Source organism: Platalea leucorodia, assembly GCF_965183815.1.
Source record: "Platalea leucorodia genome assembly, chromosome: 2".
In the NCBI taxonomy this organism is placed as follows: domain Eukaryota; kingdom Metazoa; phylum Chordata; class Aves; order Pelecaniformes; family Threskiornithidae; genus Platalea; species Platalea leucorodia.
Window position 1 is genome coordinate 2,464,200 of NC_138824.1, and position 18,585 is coordinate 2,482,784.

At 51.1% G+C, this 18,585-nt stretch overlaps 2 protein-coding genes across 3 annotated transcripts; one reads left to right on the forward strand and one right to left on the reverse strand.

The window, feature by feature from the left end:
* The first annotated feature begins 1,699 nt into the window (after window positions 1-1,699).
* Window positions 1,700-8,048, forward strand: RPS3 (ribosomal protein S3). The gene is made up of 7 exons (XM_082332013.1): window positions 1,700-1,778; window positions 2,605-2,735; window positions 2,992-3,085; window positions 4,324-4,418; window positions 5,307-5,494; window positions 6,781-6,977; window positions 7,977-8,048. The coding sequence occupies exons 1-6, from the start codon at window positions 1,749-1,751 to the stop codon at window positions 6,972-6,974; spliced, it is 732 nt and encodes a 243-aa protein (XP_082188139.1). The 5' UTR covers window positions 1,700-1,748; the 3' UTR covers window positions 6,975-6,977; window positions 7,977-8,048.
* Window positions 8,049-11,003: 2,955 nt separating this feature from the next.
* Window positions 11,004-17,918, reverse strand: SERPINH1 (serpin family H member 1). 2 transcript variants are annotated; one of them, XM_082331990.1, is made up of 5 exons: window positions 17,795-17,918; window positions 14,546-15,159; window positions 14,251-14,349; window positions 13,615-13,847; window positions 11,004-13,432 (listed from the first exon to the last, which is right to left on the reverse strand). In XM_082331990.1, exons 2-5 carry the CDS (start codon window positions 15,126-15,128, stop codon window positions 13,130-13,132), a joined length of 1,218 nt encoding a protein of 405 aa, XP_082188116.1. In that variant the 5' UTR covers window positions 15,129-15,159; window positions 17,795-17,918; the 3' UTR covers window positions 11,004-13,129. The 2 variants fall into 2 exon arrangements, with proteins under 2 accessions (XP_082188116.1, XP_082188117.1); XM_082331991.1 differs by lacking the exon at window positions 17,795-17,918 and adding an exon at window positions 16,069-16,928.
* Window positions 17,919-18,585: the final 667 nt, after the last annotated feature.

Sequence of the window (18,585 nt, forward strand, 5' to 3'; positions counted from 1 at the left end):
CAGGCTGGACGGGGCTGTGAGCACCCTGATCTGGTGGAAGATGTCCCTGCCCATGGCAGGGGTGGGACTGGATGGGCTTTAAAGGTCCCTTCCCACCCAAACCCTTCTGTGATTCTACGAAACCTGTTTGCAGCAAACACCCAGCTCCCGCTGCCTTCATCTGCTCTTCTTGGGAGGATGGCGGTCAGACCCTGCCCATCCTCTCAAAGCTTGTGTGGGTTGGTAGGTCTCAACCACATTTTATCTTCCCCAGGTTGAGTCCCAGCCTGCAGAGCTTACTTCACGCAGAGGTGCTCCCAGACCTGTAAGCATCCCTGCTGCCCTGCTCTGACCTTCTCCCGGGTCCCTTTTGGAGACAGAGGATCAGGTGTACCCAGGGAATGATTTACAGAGCCACGAAATGATGCTCTCCCATTTCTTCTTTCTTTTTTGATAATTCTAACATTTAATTTCTTCTTTTGTTGCGCAGACCCCTGCAGCATCCGTGTAAGGAGGAGAGCTGTGCAATGCCCCTGCCTTTGCCCATGGCCGCTCGGTTTCTGTAGAGCCTCGGGCAAGGCTTTCCAAGAGAAGCCTTAGGGGAAGCCACGCAGCTCATTTCAACCTTTTTTGCCCTTATCCCCCTGCCTCCTGGCTCCCTTCTGGGCGGTTTGCGAGGCAGGACTTCCCTTCGCTGACTCTTCCCAAACAGACCATATTTACCCGCTAGCGTGCAGGTATTTTCAGGTATCAATTCTACCCATTAGTATTATTTCTAACTGAAATGGCACAACCAAACCCCTGTAAACCCCTACAATCCCTAAACCATTTAAAAAGAAAAAAAAAAAATTGCCACTTTCCCCGTCTTTGACCACCCCAGAAGTTTCAGGTGAGAAATCCCATCCTGCTGTTAGTAATTTAACCCAGTGCCCAGACTGCAGAGGTGATGATACCAGTATAGAAGGAAAAAAAAACCCCCACAGATCTGCCCTGGAGCCACAGCTCTCCTATTTACTGCATCAGTTGTCTTCCAGCCAGGCGTAGGGACCACAGCTCTGTTGCTCCAGATGCTGCACACGTGTGGTAGGAAAGGCCTGCAATAGCTTTAAGTTTACCGTTAGATCATCCATATTTACAGTTAACTGTGGATAGTTAATAGCTATTGTTAAAATTTACATAAAGCAGCAAATTACTGGATGACAGTACAGCATCCTCTGGCAGCAACGGCTGCTGATGTTTTCCTGGAAATAACCCGTCTGTGATTTTCACACCTTTTTCCTTGTGGGTGTTTCCTTCATCTCTGACTGCCTAGAAAAAAAGGCGAAAACGCCAGAAGCAGCCTGTTAGGAGAGGGGCTCCGCTGCTCCCCTCACCTCCCCGCGGCCCTGGAGCTGGGCTCCCTTCACGCCTGGGGTGGCCGGCCACAGTGCTGTGAGGGGGGGGGGCCTCTTTACCGCCCAAGCGGGCCTCCAGGGTGAATTATCACGCTGCTACCTCCTGTGCCCGTTTATACCGGTTTTATAGCCGTTTTAATGCCGGCTGTGGGCGTTCACAGCGGCCTGGCAGGGTGGAAAAAACCCACTGACAGCGATAGGGTTAAACCTCCCCAACATGGCGGCGCGTCGGCGCACCGGGAAGACTACATTTCCCATCGGCCCCCGCCCGCCAGACCACGTGATGTCCCCGGCCCAATGGGGAGCGGCGGAAGGCAGATATAGCCCTCCCTCCAGGGCCCGCTCCCTCCTTTCCGCCGGGCGGCGCGGCTCAAGATGGCGGTGCAGATCTCCAAGAAGCGCAAGGTGAGAGCGGCGGCCCGGCTCGCCGCGGCCGCGGGGCGCCTCCATATCGGCGGTGTCGCGCCGAGGGCGGCCTCGGGTTTCGCCGGGGCGGGGCGGAGACGAGGGGATGGCGGCGGATGCGGGAGGATGGAGGCGGATGCGGCTCGGCGGCCCGGCGGGGAACATGGCGGCGGGAGGCCGGGGTGAGGGAGGGCGCGGGGGGCCGCAGCCCTGCGTGGGGCTTGCACAGGGCTCGGGGCTTGTGTGCGCAGGGAAGGCAGGCTGAGGTCGTGCTGAGGGGCGCGGAGCGGTGCTGGAAGCTGATGAACTAGCTTGGTTTTTCCTTTTTTTTAGTGGAATGAGTTTGGGTTCAGTGACTCCGTGCTGCTGTGGGTCGGAGGGGCCGGGAGGGTGCAGGGCTCTGCCTGCCTTGGAGAGGGAGGGAGGCTTGGGGCCTGTGCACTGTCAGGGTGGAAGCGGGGCTGCTGAAGGGATGTGACCTCTGTAACTATTTTAGATAAATTCATACCAAATCACAGTACCACCGCAAGACATAGCGAGCTATGATTTCAGCACGAAGCGTGGCTGTGGCCAGGTGTGGATCAAGCAGTGGTGTAGGCTCCTGCTAGAAGTGAATCGTCTCTGGCAACTTCAGGGGAGATGCTTTTATTTCTCCCCACTGCTGTTTTCTCTCCGCGAGGGGAGAGGCTGCCAGTCTGCAGGATGGTCCCAGGGATGAATTGCACCCAAACTCAGAATGTGAAGATCTTGTGTTCAGGCTGAGCGCTTGAACAGAGCTTGACTTGGTCCGTTTGTTTTGTTTTTTGTTTTTTTTTTTTTTTTTCAGTTTGTCGCTGACGGTATCTTCAAAGCTGAGCTGAATGAGTTTCTGACTCGTGAGCTGGCTGAAGATGGGTACTCCGGAGTTGAAGTCCGGGTCACTCCAACCAGGACTGAGATTATCATACTGGCCACCAGGTAACTGAGATGCTGCTCTTGACTCATAGGTGCTGTGCAAGGCTGTAAGGGATGCTGCTGCAGGCTGAAGCTTAAAGTGGTAAATATTATTACAGGAAGCTACTTGGGAAGGAGATCCTGAAGTGATCTTTAGTGATACAGCAGTGTTACAACCCCTGAACTAAGTTAGATGCTCAGTCTGGAAGCTCTTTGGGATATTTACAGGCTCAGACCTGGAGACACTTTCCTCAGTTGTACTGTATTTTTTTTTTTCCAGAACTCAGAATGTCCTGGGTGAGAAGGGGCGCCGCATCCGGGAGCTGACGGCTGTCGTGCAGAAGAGGTTTGGATTCCCTGAGGGAAGCGTTGAGGTAAAAACTGTCTCGGTTAAAACAGTAGTAAGGGGGTTGTGCAGGTAGCTTTCTGCATGCGCTGGATGGTGTCAGCTGAAAGGCGGTTTGACTTGAAGATAACTTAGGGCGTGTTTTACCCGTTCTCACAAAACACTCTTGCACTGAAATACAAAATGCTTTGCTGTTTATGGTATTTTGAGTGCTGTCACTTCGGCTGGTTTCATCTTATTTCCCAACAAGGAGGATGCAGATAAAACTTCTTAAACTTGTCTGTAAATGTTTTAGAGAGAATGTTGCTGTCCCAATATTGAGGTGAGAAGCTAATCTAACAGCATAATGATTGGCATTTGTATGTTACCATTACCCTTATTGAATTCATAATGTTTCTGTCCTTATAAAGGAACTGTTTCGGTGCAGAAGGATCTTTGAGATTTTTGAGTATGATACCGTAATGAAATAGACAGTAAAGTGACACACCAGTAATTGCCTGTCTTTTAATGTTTGAAATCTCGTTTCCTTGCTTGTGCTTTCCTCTAAAAGAAATTAGAGGTGGCAGGGGGAATGTGTGGTGCTCACATTTATTCCGGCTTGGCTGGTGCTGCTGGATCACGTTATACGTTGAAGGTTGCTGGTTATCTCCAGCAAATACTTAAACGTACTGAATGGCACAAACCCTCACAGAGCACATCGTGATTTGTCAGCTCTAGGAAGACCGTGTGCATGGTTTTGAATGTCTGCTTCTTCTGAGGTATCAGACTTTGGTCTCTTGGAGATGTTAGCTTTAATACACCTCACCCTCCCAGCTTTCCAAAATCAAACCTTTTCGTAGGTTTCATTTTCATACTTAAGCAGATTTACGTAACTGGTGTGTTGTAAAAACTGTCTTGTGCAGAGTTCTCGTGATTGTCTGATACTTGTGATACTCGTGATACTTCTCTCCAGTGATACATAATGTTTTGGGGCTGTTTGAAGCAGCAGCTCTTTGACACCGCACCATGGATGTTTTAATGCTCTCCTGACTTTGAGTGGGCTGTCATCAGTGTGTCTCGGCTCTGCCAGGAGTAGGAGAAAGGCATCAAAGGAGTTACGGGAGTGTAGTGTCCGAGGATAAAGCTGCTGCACGTAAATGGGGAAGGACCAACTGAACTAGGTGTACAGGATGGGGCATAGAGTAGTATAAAGCTCTTGTGCTCTGTTAAATTAAAAGTGTCTTGAAATACAGCCCTGTTTCTGAGTTTACTTCTTTTCCTTTGTAGCTCTATGCCGAGAAGGTGGCCACGAGAGGTCTGTGTGCAATCGCTCAGGCCGAGTCCCTGCGGTACAAGCTTCTGGGAGGTTTAGCAGTGCGTCGGTGAGTAGAGCGAGTTGACTGGGATGGCACAGTCAGGAAGTGTGGGATTCAAATACCATTAAAAAAACCCCTCCTTGCCAACTTGTCTTCAGTTCGAAAATTTAACGTAGTAATGGTGCACTTGGAGAGGGCAGCTTGTAGTTTTGATAATTCTGCCATATGGAAGCTTTTTGTGTAGTAGACAGTTACTTTTGATAGTAATTACTAGATAATGTATTTCAGACATAGAAGTTGAAGTCTTAGAGTACATCAGATGTCAAGTTGTCCGACTGGTGCACATAAAGCTTGCGTTTATTTCTTTGTGAATAAATGCGTGGAGGAGTGAAACACAATTTCAAGCCTTGTGGCTGAATTGCAGTTCAGGTGACAGTGGCCTTGCTTCTCGGATCCCTTCGGTGACGATAAGATGACGAGTCAGAAGCGGGTGGCTCTTACTGCGGTACCTCCGCGGTGTCACGTTCTGTGATGCTGCGCGTGGTTCTTCAGCAGGAGCATCCTGTCATCGCTGAATGAGTTAGAGGCATTTGTCTGAGAAGGGATGGGGAGCCGCGCTCCTGGCGTGGGTGCGTTGGCCACCTGCAGCTGTGGAGCTGCTTTTGTGTTGCAAAGAATGTGTGCTTGTCCCTGTGTCCACAATCTTACAAGGACTGTAAGTCACAAGAGTTTTGTTAGGCTGGGTTTGACAGTACTAAAACGGCGTGAAGATTTTTGCTGCTTTGTGTAGCATTGGCAGAGCTTTGGTTGCACGGGTGTGCGTTCGAAAGGGTTTTTACAAACAATAGTTGAAGTGTGATTGTGCTTGAAATTGGTGTAAAATGCCTCCGCAGAGCCACGTGGATTTGGCAGAGTGGGAATAACGCTGTGGCCGTTGCTGCTCTCTCCCCGCAGAGCCTGCTATGGTGTCCTCCGCTTCATCATGGAGAGCGGCGCCAAGGGTTGTGAGGTGGTTGTGTCCGGCAAACTCAGAGGTCAGCGTGCCAAGTCCATGAAGTTTGTGGATGGCTTGATGATCCACAGCGGAGACCCGGTGAATTACTACGTCGACACAGCCGTGCGTCACGTCCTTCTCCGGCAAGGTGAGCGGCTGGGATGCAGATCCCTTCGCAGCTCTCTTCGTTCCTTCTCGCGGTGCTTGGGAGCCAGAAGTTCCCAACTCCTGGTGTCCCGTGCCTGCAGGTTGGAGGTTTTCCTCTGTCCCCTGTGGGGTGGTAACTCACGTGATTTTGATACACCACTGATCTTGCAGAGTGGTTCGATTGTGCTCCCGCTAGTTGTTCTGACTCTGAAAATACCTTGTTTTCTTGGGCTTTTGCAACTACGCTCTCACTGTGGAGTTTTGCACATTACATCTGAAGTAGAACTTTATTTGCATGTGTGTTATGGGAATGGGAAATGAAGAAGGGGCCTTCAGCAGATAACAGAATTGTGTGTAGTCATCCCAGGTCATCCGCTTTTCTAGTGGTGGGGATTGAATGTTTCCAGTTGAGAACGTGGCTTTAGATTGGCCCGATATTCTCCCTTGTGTCCTGTGGCCTCCGAGGTTGGTAGCAAAACAACTTACAAACGAAATGCATATTGACTGAGTTTGAGTTGCTGGCAGTTTGGATTCTGGCTTTCTTGGCTCCCAGGGGGAGGCAGACAGAACACGGGTGCTACAAAACCCATGAAAAAGCAAGTGTCGGACAGTTTTCCCCCGTAGCTGTGCCCTGGCAAGTCTTCCCAGCTAAACCAGCCGAGCCTGCTTACACTTGTCCTTTCCCCTGGTAAAACACAAATGACTTCTGCATCTTAATTGGCTTTGGGTTACTTAATTGCAGACCACCTGATGTAGGGATACTAGCATAGACAAAGCTATTCTCCACCTTCCCTTCGGTGATGATACGATGACGAGTCAGAAGGGATGTCCTTGTGTCACCGCAGCCTGTTCAGTGCCACGTTCTGTGGTGCTGTGCTAAGGCTGCCTTGGGCAGGATGTCCTATTCATTGGATGATTTAGAGGCATTTGTCTGAGAAGGGATGCAAAAAAGCAGTGCAATTTCCCTGGAAAATTAGCCGAGTTATCCTAAGACAGGGTATAAAAACCACGGCATGACTTAAGGGTGTAGCACGTTTTCATCAGAGTCGCAGGCTGCAGTTAGCAAAGGCAATGAATTGGATAAAGGTAAACACGCTGATATAAATTCACAGTAACTAGATTACTAAGCCATAGCACGTTTGTGTTAGCTTGCATCTTCGGTGTTGTCAGGAGGTGTTTTTGATGCAGGTAGCATGTTCTGTAACCTTTGAGCTTGTCACTACTGGATGCGTGCTTGATGTTTTGTGTCGAATGAATGTGTCTGTGTTATCCTGTCACTCTTTGCAGGAGTGCTGGGGATCAAAGTAAAGATTATGTTGCCCTGGGACCCAAGTGGAAAGATTGGCCCCAAAAAGCCTCTGCCAGACCACGTCAGCATTGTGGAACCCAAAGAAGAGATCTTGCCCACCACCCCCATTTCAGAGCAGAAAGGTGGCAAACCAGAGCAGCCAGCCATGCCTCAGCCGGTTCCCACTGCCTGAGGGGTAAGTGCCCGCGAGCGGTGGGAGGTGGCTTTGGGGAGGATTAGTGCGGAAAAGGTGTCGTGTCACCAAAAAAAGCTGTCAGGTAGCTGGGGTGCTGGGAGGAAAAGCTGCTGCGTTGTACCAGGCGCAGCGATCAGCTGGGCTGGGTTTAGAGCATTGCCCTGGATGGAGGGGGCATGGTTTAAGGCACGCTGCAAAGCAGCTAAGCGCACCCTTCAGTGAAGATGAGATGACGAGTCTGAAAGGGGATATCCTTGTCCAAGTGCCCTGGTTCCTGTTGTGTTCTACAGCATGGATTTGGGGACCTTGGGTCACAATTTGAGTGACTTAGAGGCATTTGTCTGAGAAGGGTTCAGTGCCTTGGATGTTTTCACATGGTACCAGCTGCTACCAGCGTGCCGTTGACAGCACAGGGTATATATTCCTGATACGCTTCTCCCTTACGGGATCCAGTTTGGGATAGACTTAGAAGCCAGTAGCGTTAAGCACAATGTGTAGGCTCGTTTCATAAGTAAATACTCAAGGTTTGAAATCCCGTCTCCCGGAATGAGTAGCTTCTAAGACAGAAACTGATAGCTTGAAGTTGTCTGAGACCTGCTCTGGGTTGTTCCCAGTGAAACCGTGCAACTTGCGGCTTTTACAAGTTTTGCTCGCTTTCTCTGCTCAGAGCAGCAGGAGGCACAGGGCTGAAGGCCTCTTCCAGAAGATGACTTAGCTGCTGGTGCAGGCCAGGCTGTGGTGTTCTCTGACTGAAGCTGCCCTTGTGTGAACAGGGAGCGTTCAGGGAGTTTGCAGGGCCGCAGTGAACCAAGGGAATCTGCCTGGCAAGGTCCGCTCCTGTGCGGAAAAGGGGGATCGTTGGCTAAAATGCAAGACGTGAGAGATGTTGTTTGATGTGAACTCTTGGAGCCTGTTTGTTTGTTCTGTGTTTTGGGTAGGAGAATGGTTACGGGAAATGGTTTGCCACCATCTCACTCAGTATTTTGTTTTTCGTTGTAGGGTTTGTAACATCTGCAACCAGAAGCTTGACTGTCCTGAAAACGTCTGTTAATAAAATCACAAAAGACAGTGTTTGTGGAGGTGCTTTTTTTTTTTTTTTTGCAAGATGTATTCCCGGAAAGCCTTGCTCCCGCCTTTGGTATGGAAGGAATTCTGTTGCATTTCTTCCAGCTTCTGTTACCCTTTTGGAGTGAAGTTACCAGATCCTGATCTAAACAAAGTGGGGACAAAATGCTGATTTCTAGGTAGAACTGGAGCAGCAATCCAGGGCTTAGAGGGTCACGACTAACACTCCATGAACTGGAGTAGTACTGGTAACTCTTCACTTATCTACCAGCCCCTTTCTCCGAGGTTTCCAGCAGAGGGAGCTTTTTTAGCCATGTCCAAAGCAGTTGCAGTAGTTTATACCTTTCTGGCTTCAACTGAAGTGTTACTATATTCTACCAAATGCTTTTTTCACCTCTGTACATTCATTTCCCTTGACATTGAAAAGATAATTGTGTGACTTTCAAGGCTATAGACGGTATAGGAACATTAAAGCTCCTGTTAGGGTCAGGTAACCTTAGTTGGTGGAGATGTGGGGTGAGATAAACTCCTGAGTAGGTATTTATGCATTAGTTAGGGGAAAAAAAAAAAAGTGTACAATCTGTATTTCAAACCTTCTGTCCTAAGCTTTGAAATGGAAATACACTTAAGCAATTAGGGAGAAAACTTGTCTTCCTTTGAGGCCTGAGCAGACAGTCCATTAATTTATCACTGTGTTAATGACTGGCTTTAATGAGCTGCAGGGTAACATAGGTGGATCCTGAAGTTGGTAATAGATGACGAGGCTACTTATGCTATTGAAATGTGTGGTCTGTAGGCAGGGACGTGTTTTCACTTCTGTTCCGTTGCTGTATGAGTTCCTTTTGATGCTGTTCTTGTCTGCTGCCGTCAAGCTAAAGCCCCGTAGCTGGAGCAGTGAGGCTGAGCATTTGGTTAAGTTTCAGGCAGAGATTCTAGTTCTGTCAGCTCCTTTCCCAGTGTGTTTTCCAAAATCTGGTTCAGCAATGGGAAGAGACTGTTACGCACATCATAAGAGATCATGTTGTGCGCAGGATCAAGGCTTTGTTTTCAGATTTTGAGAAATTCAGAACCTCTTCGTTGCGCTAAAAATTGTACAAAAAATTGTGCGAAATTTGCCGCTTAGGAATAGCTTTTACATCCAGGTTTCCATTTTCAGGAAGCTTCTCTGCAGGAGCTGGGCAGGTAACTTAGGAACTGGAATTTCAGACTGCCGGTGTCAGGAACCGATCTGTCTGCCAGCGTGTGTGGATGTGTGAGCCTCAGCCTTCCTCTTCCCAGCTTCCCTGGCAGGCCTCCTGGAAACCCGGCCCGGCGGGGTGCTGCCTGGGAAGCTGGTTAAGTCTGTCAGAGACAGATGTGCCTTCTCAGGGTGTCAGAGAACGAGTCTGATTTCAGGCTGCTGTGCACATCTTTCAGTGGAAAGCTTTAAAAAGAAGATATTACACGTTAAGTGTTGGAGTAAGTAATACCAACATGATTTTCTTGATTGTTTTTTTAACATGAATTTGAATTTTGAAAAAAAACTCCAAAAAAGTTGGACCAGCTTTGTCACTTTGTAGGAGCAAGGAATGTGAAAAGAAGTAGAAGGGTGACACACAGTGTCACAAGCCTTGCATCTTCTATCGAAATTCTTAAAAGTCCCTATATAGTAGATGATGGGAATTTCTCCTGCCGTCCTCCAGTGAGAGCTGGTTTTCCTGGAGATCACTCAGCTCTCTCGCTGGTTTGGAGTCCTCCAACCCAGTCCCGCAGCCTGTTAACCTCACAGTGCTGATCACTGGTAGAAACGAGATGTTTAGTTGCTTGTGTGTAAGATCAAGAGATGAGCCAGCAGTGTGTTTTCAGAGTGGTGTTGCTGTCTCTCTCTTGCTGCTTCCATCGTGTTGTGAGAAGTTGAGGACAACATCGAGGATTCTCCAGTAATGGTCGAGGTTTGCGTGTGTGAACTGAATACCTTTCTACAGCGCGTTGGTTGGAGTATACCACCACCGTGAGCTGTTGGAAGAAGCCGCTAAATGAGAGGTAGGGGACTTGTTCAGTTGTGTCTTGAGGGTGCTGTCTTCCCTAGGATGAAAAATGAGTATTTAAAGCTGCTTGCAAGACGAGCTGCGGGTAGGACAGGCTCAGGAGCTCTGGAAAGCTTTTAACTTCCTTGCAGTATCGCTGTTCCAGGTTGATGCTGTTCCTGGGCTGCCACGGTTCGTGTTGGAGATGGCCGCTGTAATTTTCTGCAGCGAGAGACTGATCTGGCAAGCATATGGTGCTTTTTCAGTCTGTGAAGAGCTCCGTGCGGATGCGTGTGCCTGCCCATCCCAGATACGTGCTATTCTGGCACAGGGAAAAGGGGAGATGTCTGTAGCTTTAGTTTTGCTTCTGTCCGAGTGGCAGAAGGTTGCATGCTTGAATGGAGAGCAGGTTAATCCGTTTCCAGCAGCGGAAGGACGTGGGCCAGCAGGGTCTGACGCTGCTGGATTTTCCAAGACTTCGCTGTGTTCCCGCAGCGATGGTGCAGGTTCTTGTGGTTCGTTATTTATCTCCACTGGATCCCAGCTGGAGAAGCTTTGGGTTGTGGGGTCAGGAAGGCTGGTCCCTGTGGCTAACAGCTCCGTTTTATTCCTACGCTGCCGTATTTTCTCTTTAACTGAGCCATTTGCTGCTCCGTTAAATGTCAGAGCAGGGGAGGGCAGTAGGTCCTCTTATCTTTGAAGCACTAAAGATGCTGGATGCTTGCACTTTCAGGAGAAAGATGTTAAAGTGAAAAGCCAGGCTGCTAATAGTGTTCCTTTCCCATGACATCTGTGTTGTTGACGTTCGCGTGGTGTTATTAAATGTAATTCTGGCCCACAACTACCAGATTAAGAAAGGTGTATTGGATTTAAGGATGGCAAGGAACCTCTCTAAGCTCTTTTAAGAGTATTTTTATCTCCACCCAAACCCTGCAAGCGACTGTGGCTGCCCGAGGTTCATTGAAAAAGTTTTATTGCAAAATTATACAACTGTCATTGTGTGGTACAAGGACAAAGAAAGCCATCAGACGCCTGCATCCACATGATGCAAATTATTCACAATATCCCACAGTGTGTTCTCGCCTTGCCCACCCCTTTTACCCACCCCCCATCCTCCGTAACGTGCTACAGCGTGTGGGTTTCAGTGCGCCGATTCACCGGGTAGCGTCTAGCATACACACTGGGCTTTATCCAGGCTTCCTGTGCATTTGGGTAAATCCTCGTGGATTGCCTCCTGCCTCCCAACGCGGTGGGGAAAGCACCTGGGAGTATGATCTGGGAAGAGGAGAGGGACAAGATCTCCCGTTCTGGCCGGTTTGGATAGGAGTTAGGGCAGATGAGATTTTGCGTAACCTTGCAAACCTGGAGAAGGCACGGTCGGGGCAAACTTGGAGGCCCAAGCTGCTGTATTTTTGCCTGTAGGAAACACCTAAGAAGAGACGTTGTAGTTGTAACTGAATAAATAAGTGGAAATAGTCCCGTGTATGGTCTGAAAAAATGCAGTGTTGGGCTTCTGTGTAGCGACCTGACAGCAAGCACATCGGCAGGGAAATGAGAACACAGAAAAGCAAGGCAACCACTGTCCTTGCTGGTTTCAAATAACTGGCACTTGGGTTGTGATGCAGATTTCTCTCATTTCAAATAATTTTGTCTTTACTCGCTTTGCGATGTCTCTCAGTGCGTAGCAAGGCTTACCTGACACGTGCTTCAATGCTCATGGGATCATATCAGTTACTTCTTTAAATAGTATTAACCTGATGATATCCCTTAAAGAGAAGAAGATAGGAATAGCCTCCAAGTCGAGGCTGGAGCAGGCTGTGAAACTTGCTAACTATCAGACATAAATACGAGTGTAACTATAAATACATTTGTTTTTCAGCGTGCCCTTATCCAGGTCAGCCAACAGGGAGCTAAAGTATCATGGAGGAGAGGAGCTTCAGAAAAGGGTCATTAGGAAGTCAGGTAATGACAGCTCTGAAGTTTTGTATTTAAAGGAGAAAGTGGAAGCGACCCTGACCCACCTCCCTGTGCGAAGGCAGCAGTCGTCCCTTGGCCTGCTACAGGAGCAGACGGGTACCAGCCCTGCTCATAACTGGGAGAAGCTTCGCAGTGGTAACTGTCTCTTTCCCAGCCCCGTGTGCTGATGCAGAAGCACCAAGAGAAGTGGAGTTGCTCTGTCTGCCTGGTACAGGATGGTTCATGCCAGATGGTGGCCCAAGAGCCCCCTTGGTGATCCCCAGAGGGGTGGAGCACGGCCATTTCTGTCCTGCAAGAGTGCTGAAGGAACCTCAGGTTTCTCTTTCTAGAAGCCCATCTGCTTTTCGGCCTCTCTGCTGACACCCCTAAGCCACTTACTTCTCTGTGAAGTGTTGAGCAAAGCTGCACTTGGCTTTGCAGTGAGTGTTCTAGCTGATGACCTGCTGTGGTTGAAGCACCGAGCAGACATCCCGAGCAGGGTTAGGCAGGACAGAAGGGTGCAACTCCAGACAATCTCCGTTCTTAAATGCTGTCACGGTCCTGCTCTGTTCCCAGGGCCGCGGAGGGGGCTGGACTGCAGAATTGGCCCTTCGTGCTCTGTTCTGTACCACTGAAGATAGAAGAGAGAAGCAAGGAACAACTGCAAAGCAACCAGAGCAGCTCTGGTGTGGTGCCACATAGCATCCAAGTGGGAGAAGAGTTAAGTGGCAGAGCTAGATGTGCGGAAGCTTTTGAGATGGAAGGGTGGGGGGCTCGTGCCTTTGCAGGGCTGATGGTGACAGCAAGGTACTTAGCAGGAGGCTTAACTCCAGTGCAGGGAGGAGCTAGGCATCAGCCCAGCCATCTCAGCTGAGCGTGCCAGTTCCCTTCCACTCCTGGTGACCCTCTTGTGCCAGGCTCCCCTGTTCCTCTCTGGAGGTGGGTTTGTGCAATAAGTATTTTGGGGTGAGGTAAAGTGTATGCTGGTTTCTCATCACAATGCACCCTGGTCTGAATAGCACCCATAGTTCGAGAAGGATACAAAATAGTGTTTCCCCTTTTTTGAAATCCCCCACTAAAAAACACACAAACCAAAGCTCTGGGAAAAAAAAAAAAACAACCTAACTACAACTCATCACGCATCTTGTCCCCTTTGGGCCTTACGAGCCTGCCGATGAAGAGAATGGAGTTGGTTTTACTGTCCTTGATCATGAAGATGAAGGGGTGGTCGGCATAGAAGAGCTTGGGGTTCCTCATCTCCTCTCGGCCGTAGATGTCGGCATCGTAGGGGTTCCCGTCCGTGTCCCATTCAAGAGCAGCGGCGTGGAAGACGTTGGACAGGTAAAGGTCTTTCTTGCCGGAGATCTTTGACAAGTCAGCCTTGGTTTTGTCAATGGCTTCCGTCAGGCCCAGATCAGCCAAGTGTTTCTAGGAGGAGAAAAGAGGTCAGCAACCCTCCCGGAGATGACACAGTGCAATCCTTTACGGCCACGGTTAGACTAGCCGCTGGAAAAAGGACGACAGGCGCAGATAACCCATCATCCCACTGTCTTCTCTCCCACCCCAAAGAACTGAGAGGCCCAACTGTTTTCTTTAAGGACCTCCTTTACCTGAAGGTCGTGGCTGACTTCCAGGACAACTTTAGGCAGTGAGATGGCCACTGATCTCTTCTTCATCTTGCCAGCCCAGGTCTTTAGCTGCTCCCTGTTCAGCAGTTTCTCAACCCTCTCCAGAGGCTCCACGTGGTTTGGCATGATAAAGATCATGCTGGAGAGCTTGTGAGCAAGTGGCATCTCTACCACCTGGAGCTTTTCTGCCTCATCATCATAGTAATTGTAGAGACCTTGAAATCAGAAGCAGGAAACGGTGAGATGTGGAGCAGAGGCAAAGCTACCCACAACCTTGCGAATTCACCCCGCGCTTCCCCTGACGAGCAAGGGAAGCCAGTCTGAACACTGTTTTGGGAACTGGCCCAGCGTTATTGGAGCTGGCAACAGCTCAAAACTGCGGCTCTCATTTGCGTGATGAGCTGGGATTTATTCCTAACGGCCAAGCCACCCAAGAGCAAACATGGATTCTCTCTGCTCACCGAGAGATTGAATCGGAACAAGCACGGTCTGCTTTGTTCTCTCTCACTCATTGACCATGAGGGAAAAACAATCTTGGAAGCAGCTGGTGGAAAAGTGGGTAACAGAACAACGGTGAGCGTAACTCCAGTTGGTCTTGACGTGGGGTTTGCAACGTACCTGTGCGATGCATCATGGGAACTCCCACAGTGTAGGAACGGGTCACCATGAAGCCACGGTTGTCCACCATCTTATGATGGAACTTCTCATCCCAGTGAGCTACAGGAGAGAGAAATTTCGCTGGTAAGAAAAGGGAATGGGAGGTAATTTCGCGCACAGTTCCTAACTACTCGCTCTGAAAGAGGGCATGCCTCCCACGGACCTAGGATTTGTTCACCTTCCCGTTTGGGCTGCTATGTATTGGCTCGGGCTAGGTTTTGGGTCACTCGTATCAAGAATTGAAGGTAGAACTTACGCTTGAAGAACATGGCATTGACGATGAGGGCCCCATCAGTTTTCTCAACATCTTTCGTGACCTCTGGGAGTTTCCCATCCGTGGTCTGGGCTGCCCACTCGTTAATGGATTTCAGGGCGCTCCTCTTGTCTCGGAAGTTGATCTTGGAGTGCTCGTAGTTGTAGTGTTTCTTGCTGTTCTTCACAAAGTCATCGGCGAAGTTGATGGAGGCAGGGCCGTACAAGCGGTTGCCGATCTTCCAGGTGACGTTGCGGGCTGTGCTGTTGCTGACCTCGTTCAGGAGCTCGGACAACCCGCTGTGCACGTAGTCGTCGTTCAGTTTGTCTGCGCTGAGCACTGCCTTGGCTTGGGAGGCGGTTGTGGCCTTGCCCCCGAGGGACACGAGGCCGAGGGAAGAGGCCACGACCACGGGGGACAGCAGGATGTTCTCCATGTTCTTGTCTTTCGCCATGGCGTGGTAGAGGTTGAAGGCCAGCGTCGTGCTGCGGTCAGCCAGCGTCGTTGCCTTGTCGCTCAGCTTCCTGTCCTCCGAGGGCACGGCTGCAGCGAGGCCGCAGAGAGCAAGCACCGGAATAATCCACATGGCTTCAGCAGCACCCAACACCTCTGAGGACCTGCTGGGCAAAAAGAGCTCACCGTCAGCAGGATTCAAACCCTTCCTGGAGCGTTCAGAGACCCCGGGGGCTCTTCCAGTGAAACCCGCTGCAGTGATAGGCAGAGCATCTGCCTCAACGCTTCACTTGGGGTACAACAATCCCAAGTCCACGCTGGGCTTTTCCCTGAGCAACACTTAACCTTCAAGAGCCCAGGTTGCACGCTGGCATGCAGAGCCTGTGCATTTTGAATGAAAGCTTCCTTTTTAAGCAACTTTACTCTATTACTATATGTTCATGTACAGTAAATGATTTAAGGAGGGGTCAGGGAAGGCAAGCAACAGCTATTTCTGTCCCCAGATCAGCAGGTCAAACCTCTGCCCTGGTCAGGAATAGCTAAAACCGGGATGTTTCTGCTGTCCAAGGGCCGTGTAGCGCAATGTTGCCCGTCGATGTGGGCCCTATCGCGGTCAGCGTACCGCAGGGATCGTCCTCTCTGGGGACCTCAGCTTGGTACCCAGATGCTCAGCTTTCCAGACACTAGATGGAGCACATGAGCTTCCCCCAAGCCAAGTCAGAGGGGCCCTTTGAGAAGATCCAACGTTGTCTGGTCAGCTCTGTCCGACTTATTTCTGTCTGTACAGCCTTGCCAGGGAGGTACCGGTACGGAGGAAGGTGGTGGACCCCTCCTTTCCCCCAGCAGAGCCCCTTCCCAATATGTTCGTGCATTAGGTAGATGCATCTCATCTCAACGTAGGTGCACCCATCCCCAGGCAGGGCTCTGAGCTACTAGCTTCGCTAAATCTGCAGACTGACCAGTCCTAAATGCTGTGCCTGACCGCTCTTCGGAGCTCATCCCGCCTGCCTCCGAGCCTATAACCTGTCCCCAGACCTTCCCTCCCTCCTGCCTTCACGCTGCTCGCAGCAAACCTTCCTGATGGCAGATCCCCAGGGCTTAAATTCCACCTCCACGCCCAAAGCGAGCTTTTCCTCGACAGGCTGTATCATGCCCAAGGCTACGGTGGAGTTGCGTTCCTCGGTCCTCTCCTCCCGCCCTGCTCCTGGCCAGCCTCGGAGGCCGCTCCTTGCGCGCGGAGACGAGAGAGGGCTGCAGCGGGGCAGCTTCAGGGTTAAAGCAGAGAGAGCAGGAAGCGAAGGGCCCGCTGGGATTACATATGGAAGGAAACACGCACATAGCCCGAAGCAAAGAGCCTGCGCAGTTGCACCAGGGACCCTTTGCCAGAGTGGGAATTACGTAGCCTCAGAGAGGGAAGCAATTTGTATCCTAAAATCCTTTTGGGATTGAGCCTTCCGTTGAAAGGAAGGGCCATCCTGGCTACCTAAGAGCAAAGACTTGTGCAACAGGCTCAAAACTGCCCCAAACTGCACTTTTAGACAGCATCGGGTGCGGCAAGCATTTAAAATCTGAGGGTTTTTCTTTTTTTTTAATTCCCTTTTATTTCTAAAGATACCTTGAAACTCTTTCATAGTGAGGTCAACGTTTGCCTTTTTCATTCTGAAAGAAAACAGATACATGGAGTAGTTGTCTTGCAAGCAACGGGCGGCCCACGCCGCTTACATCCTCAGCTTAAAAAAGGTTCATTACTTCAGCGACTGGCGAGAAATTTGGCCGGGTGCGCTGGGCTGCCACGAGTGACGCCGCCCGCGGCGGCGAGACAGAGAAATTTTGCCCATCCTTGGATTATGGCTGAGATTACTGGTGAATTCATAACCCGGGGTGTAAATAGAGGGAATATGGGGGAACGCGCAGCTGATAACGTCCTCTCTTGTGTTTGTACGGCCCAGCCCTGCAAGGGGACGCCCCCACGCCAACGTGGCATCCTGCAGACCTCCTCGGGGCTGTTGGGGACCCGCTCTCCTGGCAGGATTTGGAGGTCCCATCGCCTACGACAGCCGGCCGGAGGCATGCAACCCTTCAAGGACTGGCTTTCTCCCGTGACCGAGACAAAGCGGCAGGACGGAGGCATGCAAGCAAAAGGCCCTTTCCATGTCAGCGGAGGGACGTGAGACTTTGTTACGGCAGGCAGAAGGACAGGGTTAGTCACTCCCGTCGCAGGGAGGCTGTAGTGAGAGCTCTTCCTCCTGCGCTGGGCTGGTGCCCAGGGTCCCGGAGGCTCCCAGGCTGGGCAGGAGCAAGGGGCTGGAGGCTTTCTCCAGCCAGAGCTGCTCCGGGACCGCTTGGACCAAACTGGTGCTTCCCGTATCCCCCTCTTCTCTTTCTTCACCCCTTGAAATTTTCTCCTGGGGTGCAAACCCAGGGTGCAGCTTCGCTGCAACCATCTCTAGCAAAGTGGAGGTGGGCGGGGGGGGGGTGTTTTAATGTCTTTTCTCCAAAACCAGAGCCAGCTTGTTTGTACCCTACACGTATCCCCAGTCCCACCCCAATGCAACCGACCCCCCATGCAACCCCTTTCCTCCATGCAACCCCCCCATGCAACCCCCTTTCCCCCTATGCACCCCCTCTCTCCCCGTGCACCCTCATTCCCCCCCTTGCAATCCCCCCCCCCCCCCCCGACTTCCCTGCCCTATGGGGCCAGCCAGGAGCATGCAGGACCCCAAAATAACACCCGGCCTGCTGCAATCTCAGCTTGGCCACATCCCTGCCTGGCAGCGGCTGCCCGGGACCCCCCCTTACCTGCGGCGGGGCGGTGCGGGGCTGGGATGCAGCTTTGCTCGGCTCCCCTGTGCACCTCGCTGTCCCGCGGAGGGGGTATATAAGGGGCTGGGGAGAAACTTCTGGAAAGTTGGGAGAAAACCTCTTAAAAATGCCTGGGGAGGGAGAGGAAGGGGAGGATCCGAAAAAAGCTCTCCCGGCCTCCCGCCAATGGCAGGGAACGGCCGGCCCTGCTGCTGCTGCAAGGGGGGGTCCGGCGGGGCTGGGGGGACGCGTGGTCCCTCCTTCTGCCTCTGCCTGCCCCCAGCAGCCTTCCCGCAGGGTTACGGGAGGCTCTCCCAAGCCAAAACGGGGCTTTTTGCATTTTTACAGGGCTCTGGTTCATCTCCTTTCCCCCCGCTCCTGGCACCTCTTGAGGCTGGGTAGTTGTTGGTGCATGAGGTGGGCGATTGATTTATTTTTTTCTGGGGTGTCCTCCTCCATGAAGTCAGGGGTGTTGCAGAGGGCTTCAGCCACAACCCGAGCAGTCGCAGGCAGCAAAGGTTTAACATCTGCACCAGGTTCGAGCCACATCTTGCCATCTGAGATGCCCCCCTGTTTGATGATGCCCAAGAGGACCTGCATGCGCTCTGCAGGGACCTGATGGCCAAGCTACAGGCAGCTGGAGGATTTCATCCTATTGCTGTATCCCCCAGACGCTGTTTTTCCATCCGTCTCCCCACCTGCACTGACACCCACCTCTCCTTCTCCCCAGCAGCTGGGCCGATGGAGCGGTGAACCTCTTACCCGTCACATCTTCCATACTTCCAAAT

Coding starts and splice junctions, on each gene's coding strand:
- RPS3 (XM_082332013.1), top strand. CDS start 1,749: ATGGCGGTGCAGATCTCCAAGAAGCGCAAG. Junction 2,736..2,991: donor ATTATCATACTGGCCACCAG/GTAACTGAGATG, acceptor TTTTTTTTCCAG/AACTCAGAATGTCCTGGGTG. Junction 4,419..5,306: donor GGAGGTTTAGCAGTGCGTCG/GTGAGTAGAGCG, acceptor CTCTCCCCGCAG/AGCCTGCTATGGTGTCCTCC.
- SERPINH1 (XM_082331990.1), bottom strand. CDS start 15,128: ATGTGGATTATTCCGGTGCTTGCTCTCTGCGGCCTCGCTGCAGCCGTG. Junction 13,848..14,250: donor TCCCATGATGCATCGCACAG/GTACGTTGCAAA, acceptor TCTGATTTCAAG/GTCTCTACAATTACTATGAT. Junction 13,433..13,614: donor AAGTCAGCCACGACCTTCAG/GTAAAGGAGGTC, acceptor TTCTCCTCCTAG/AAACACTTGGCTGATCTGGG.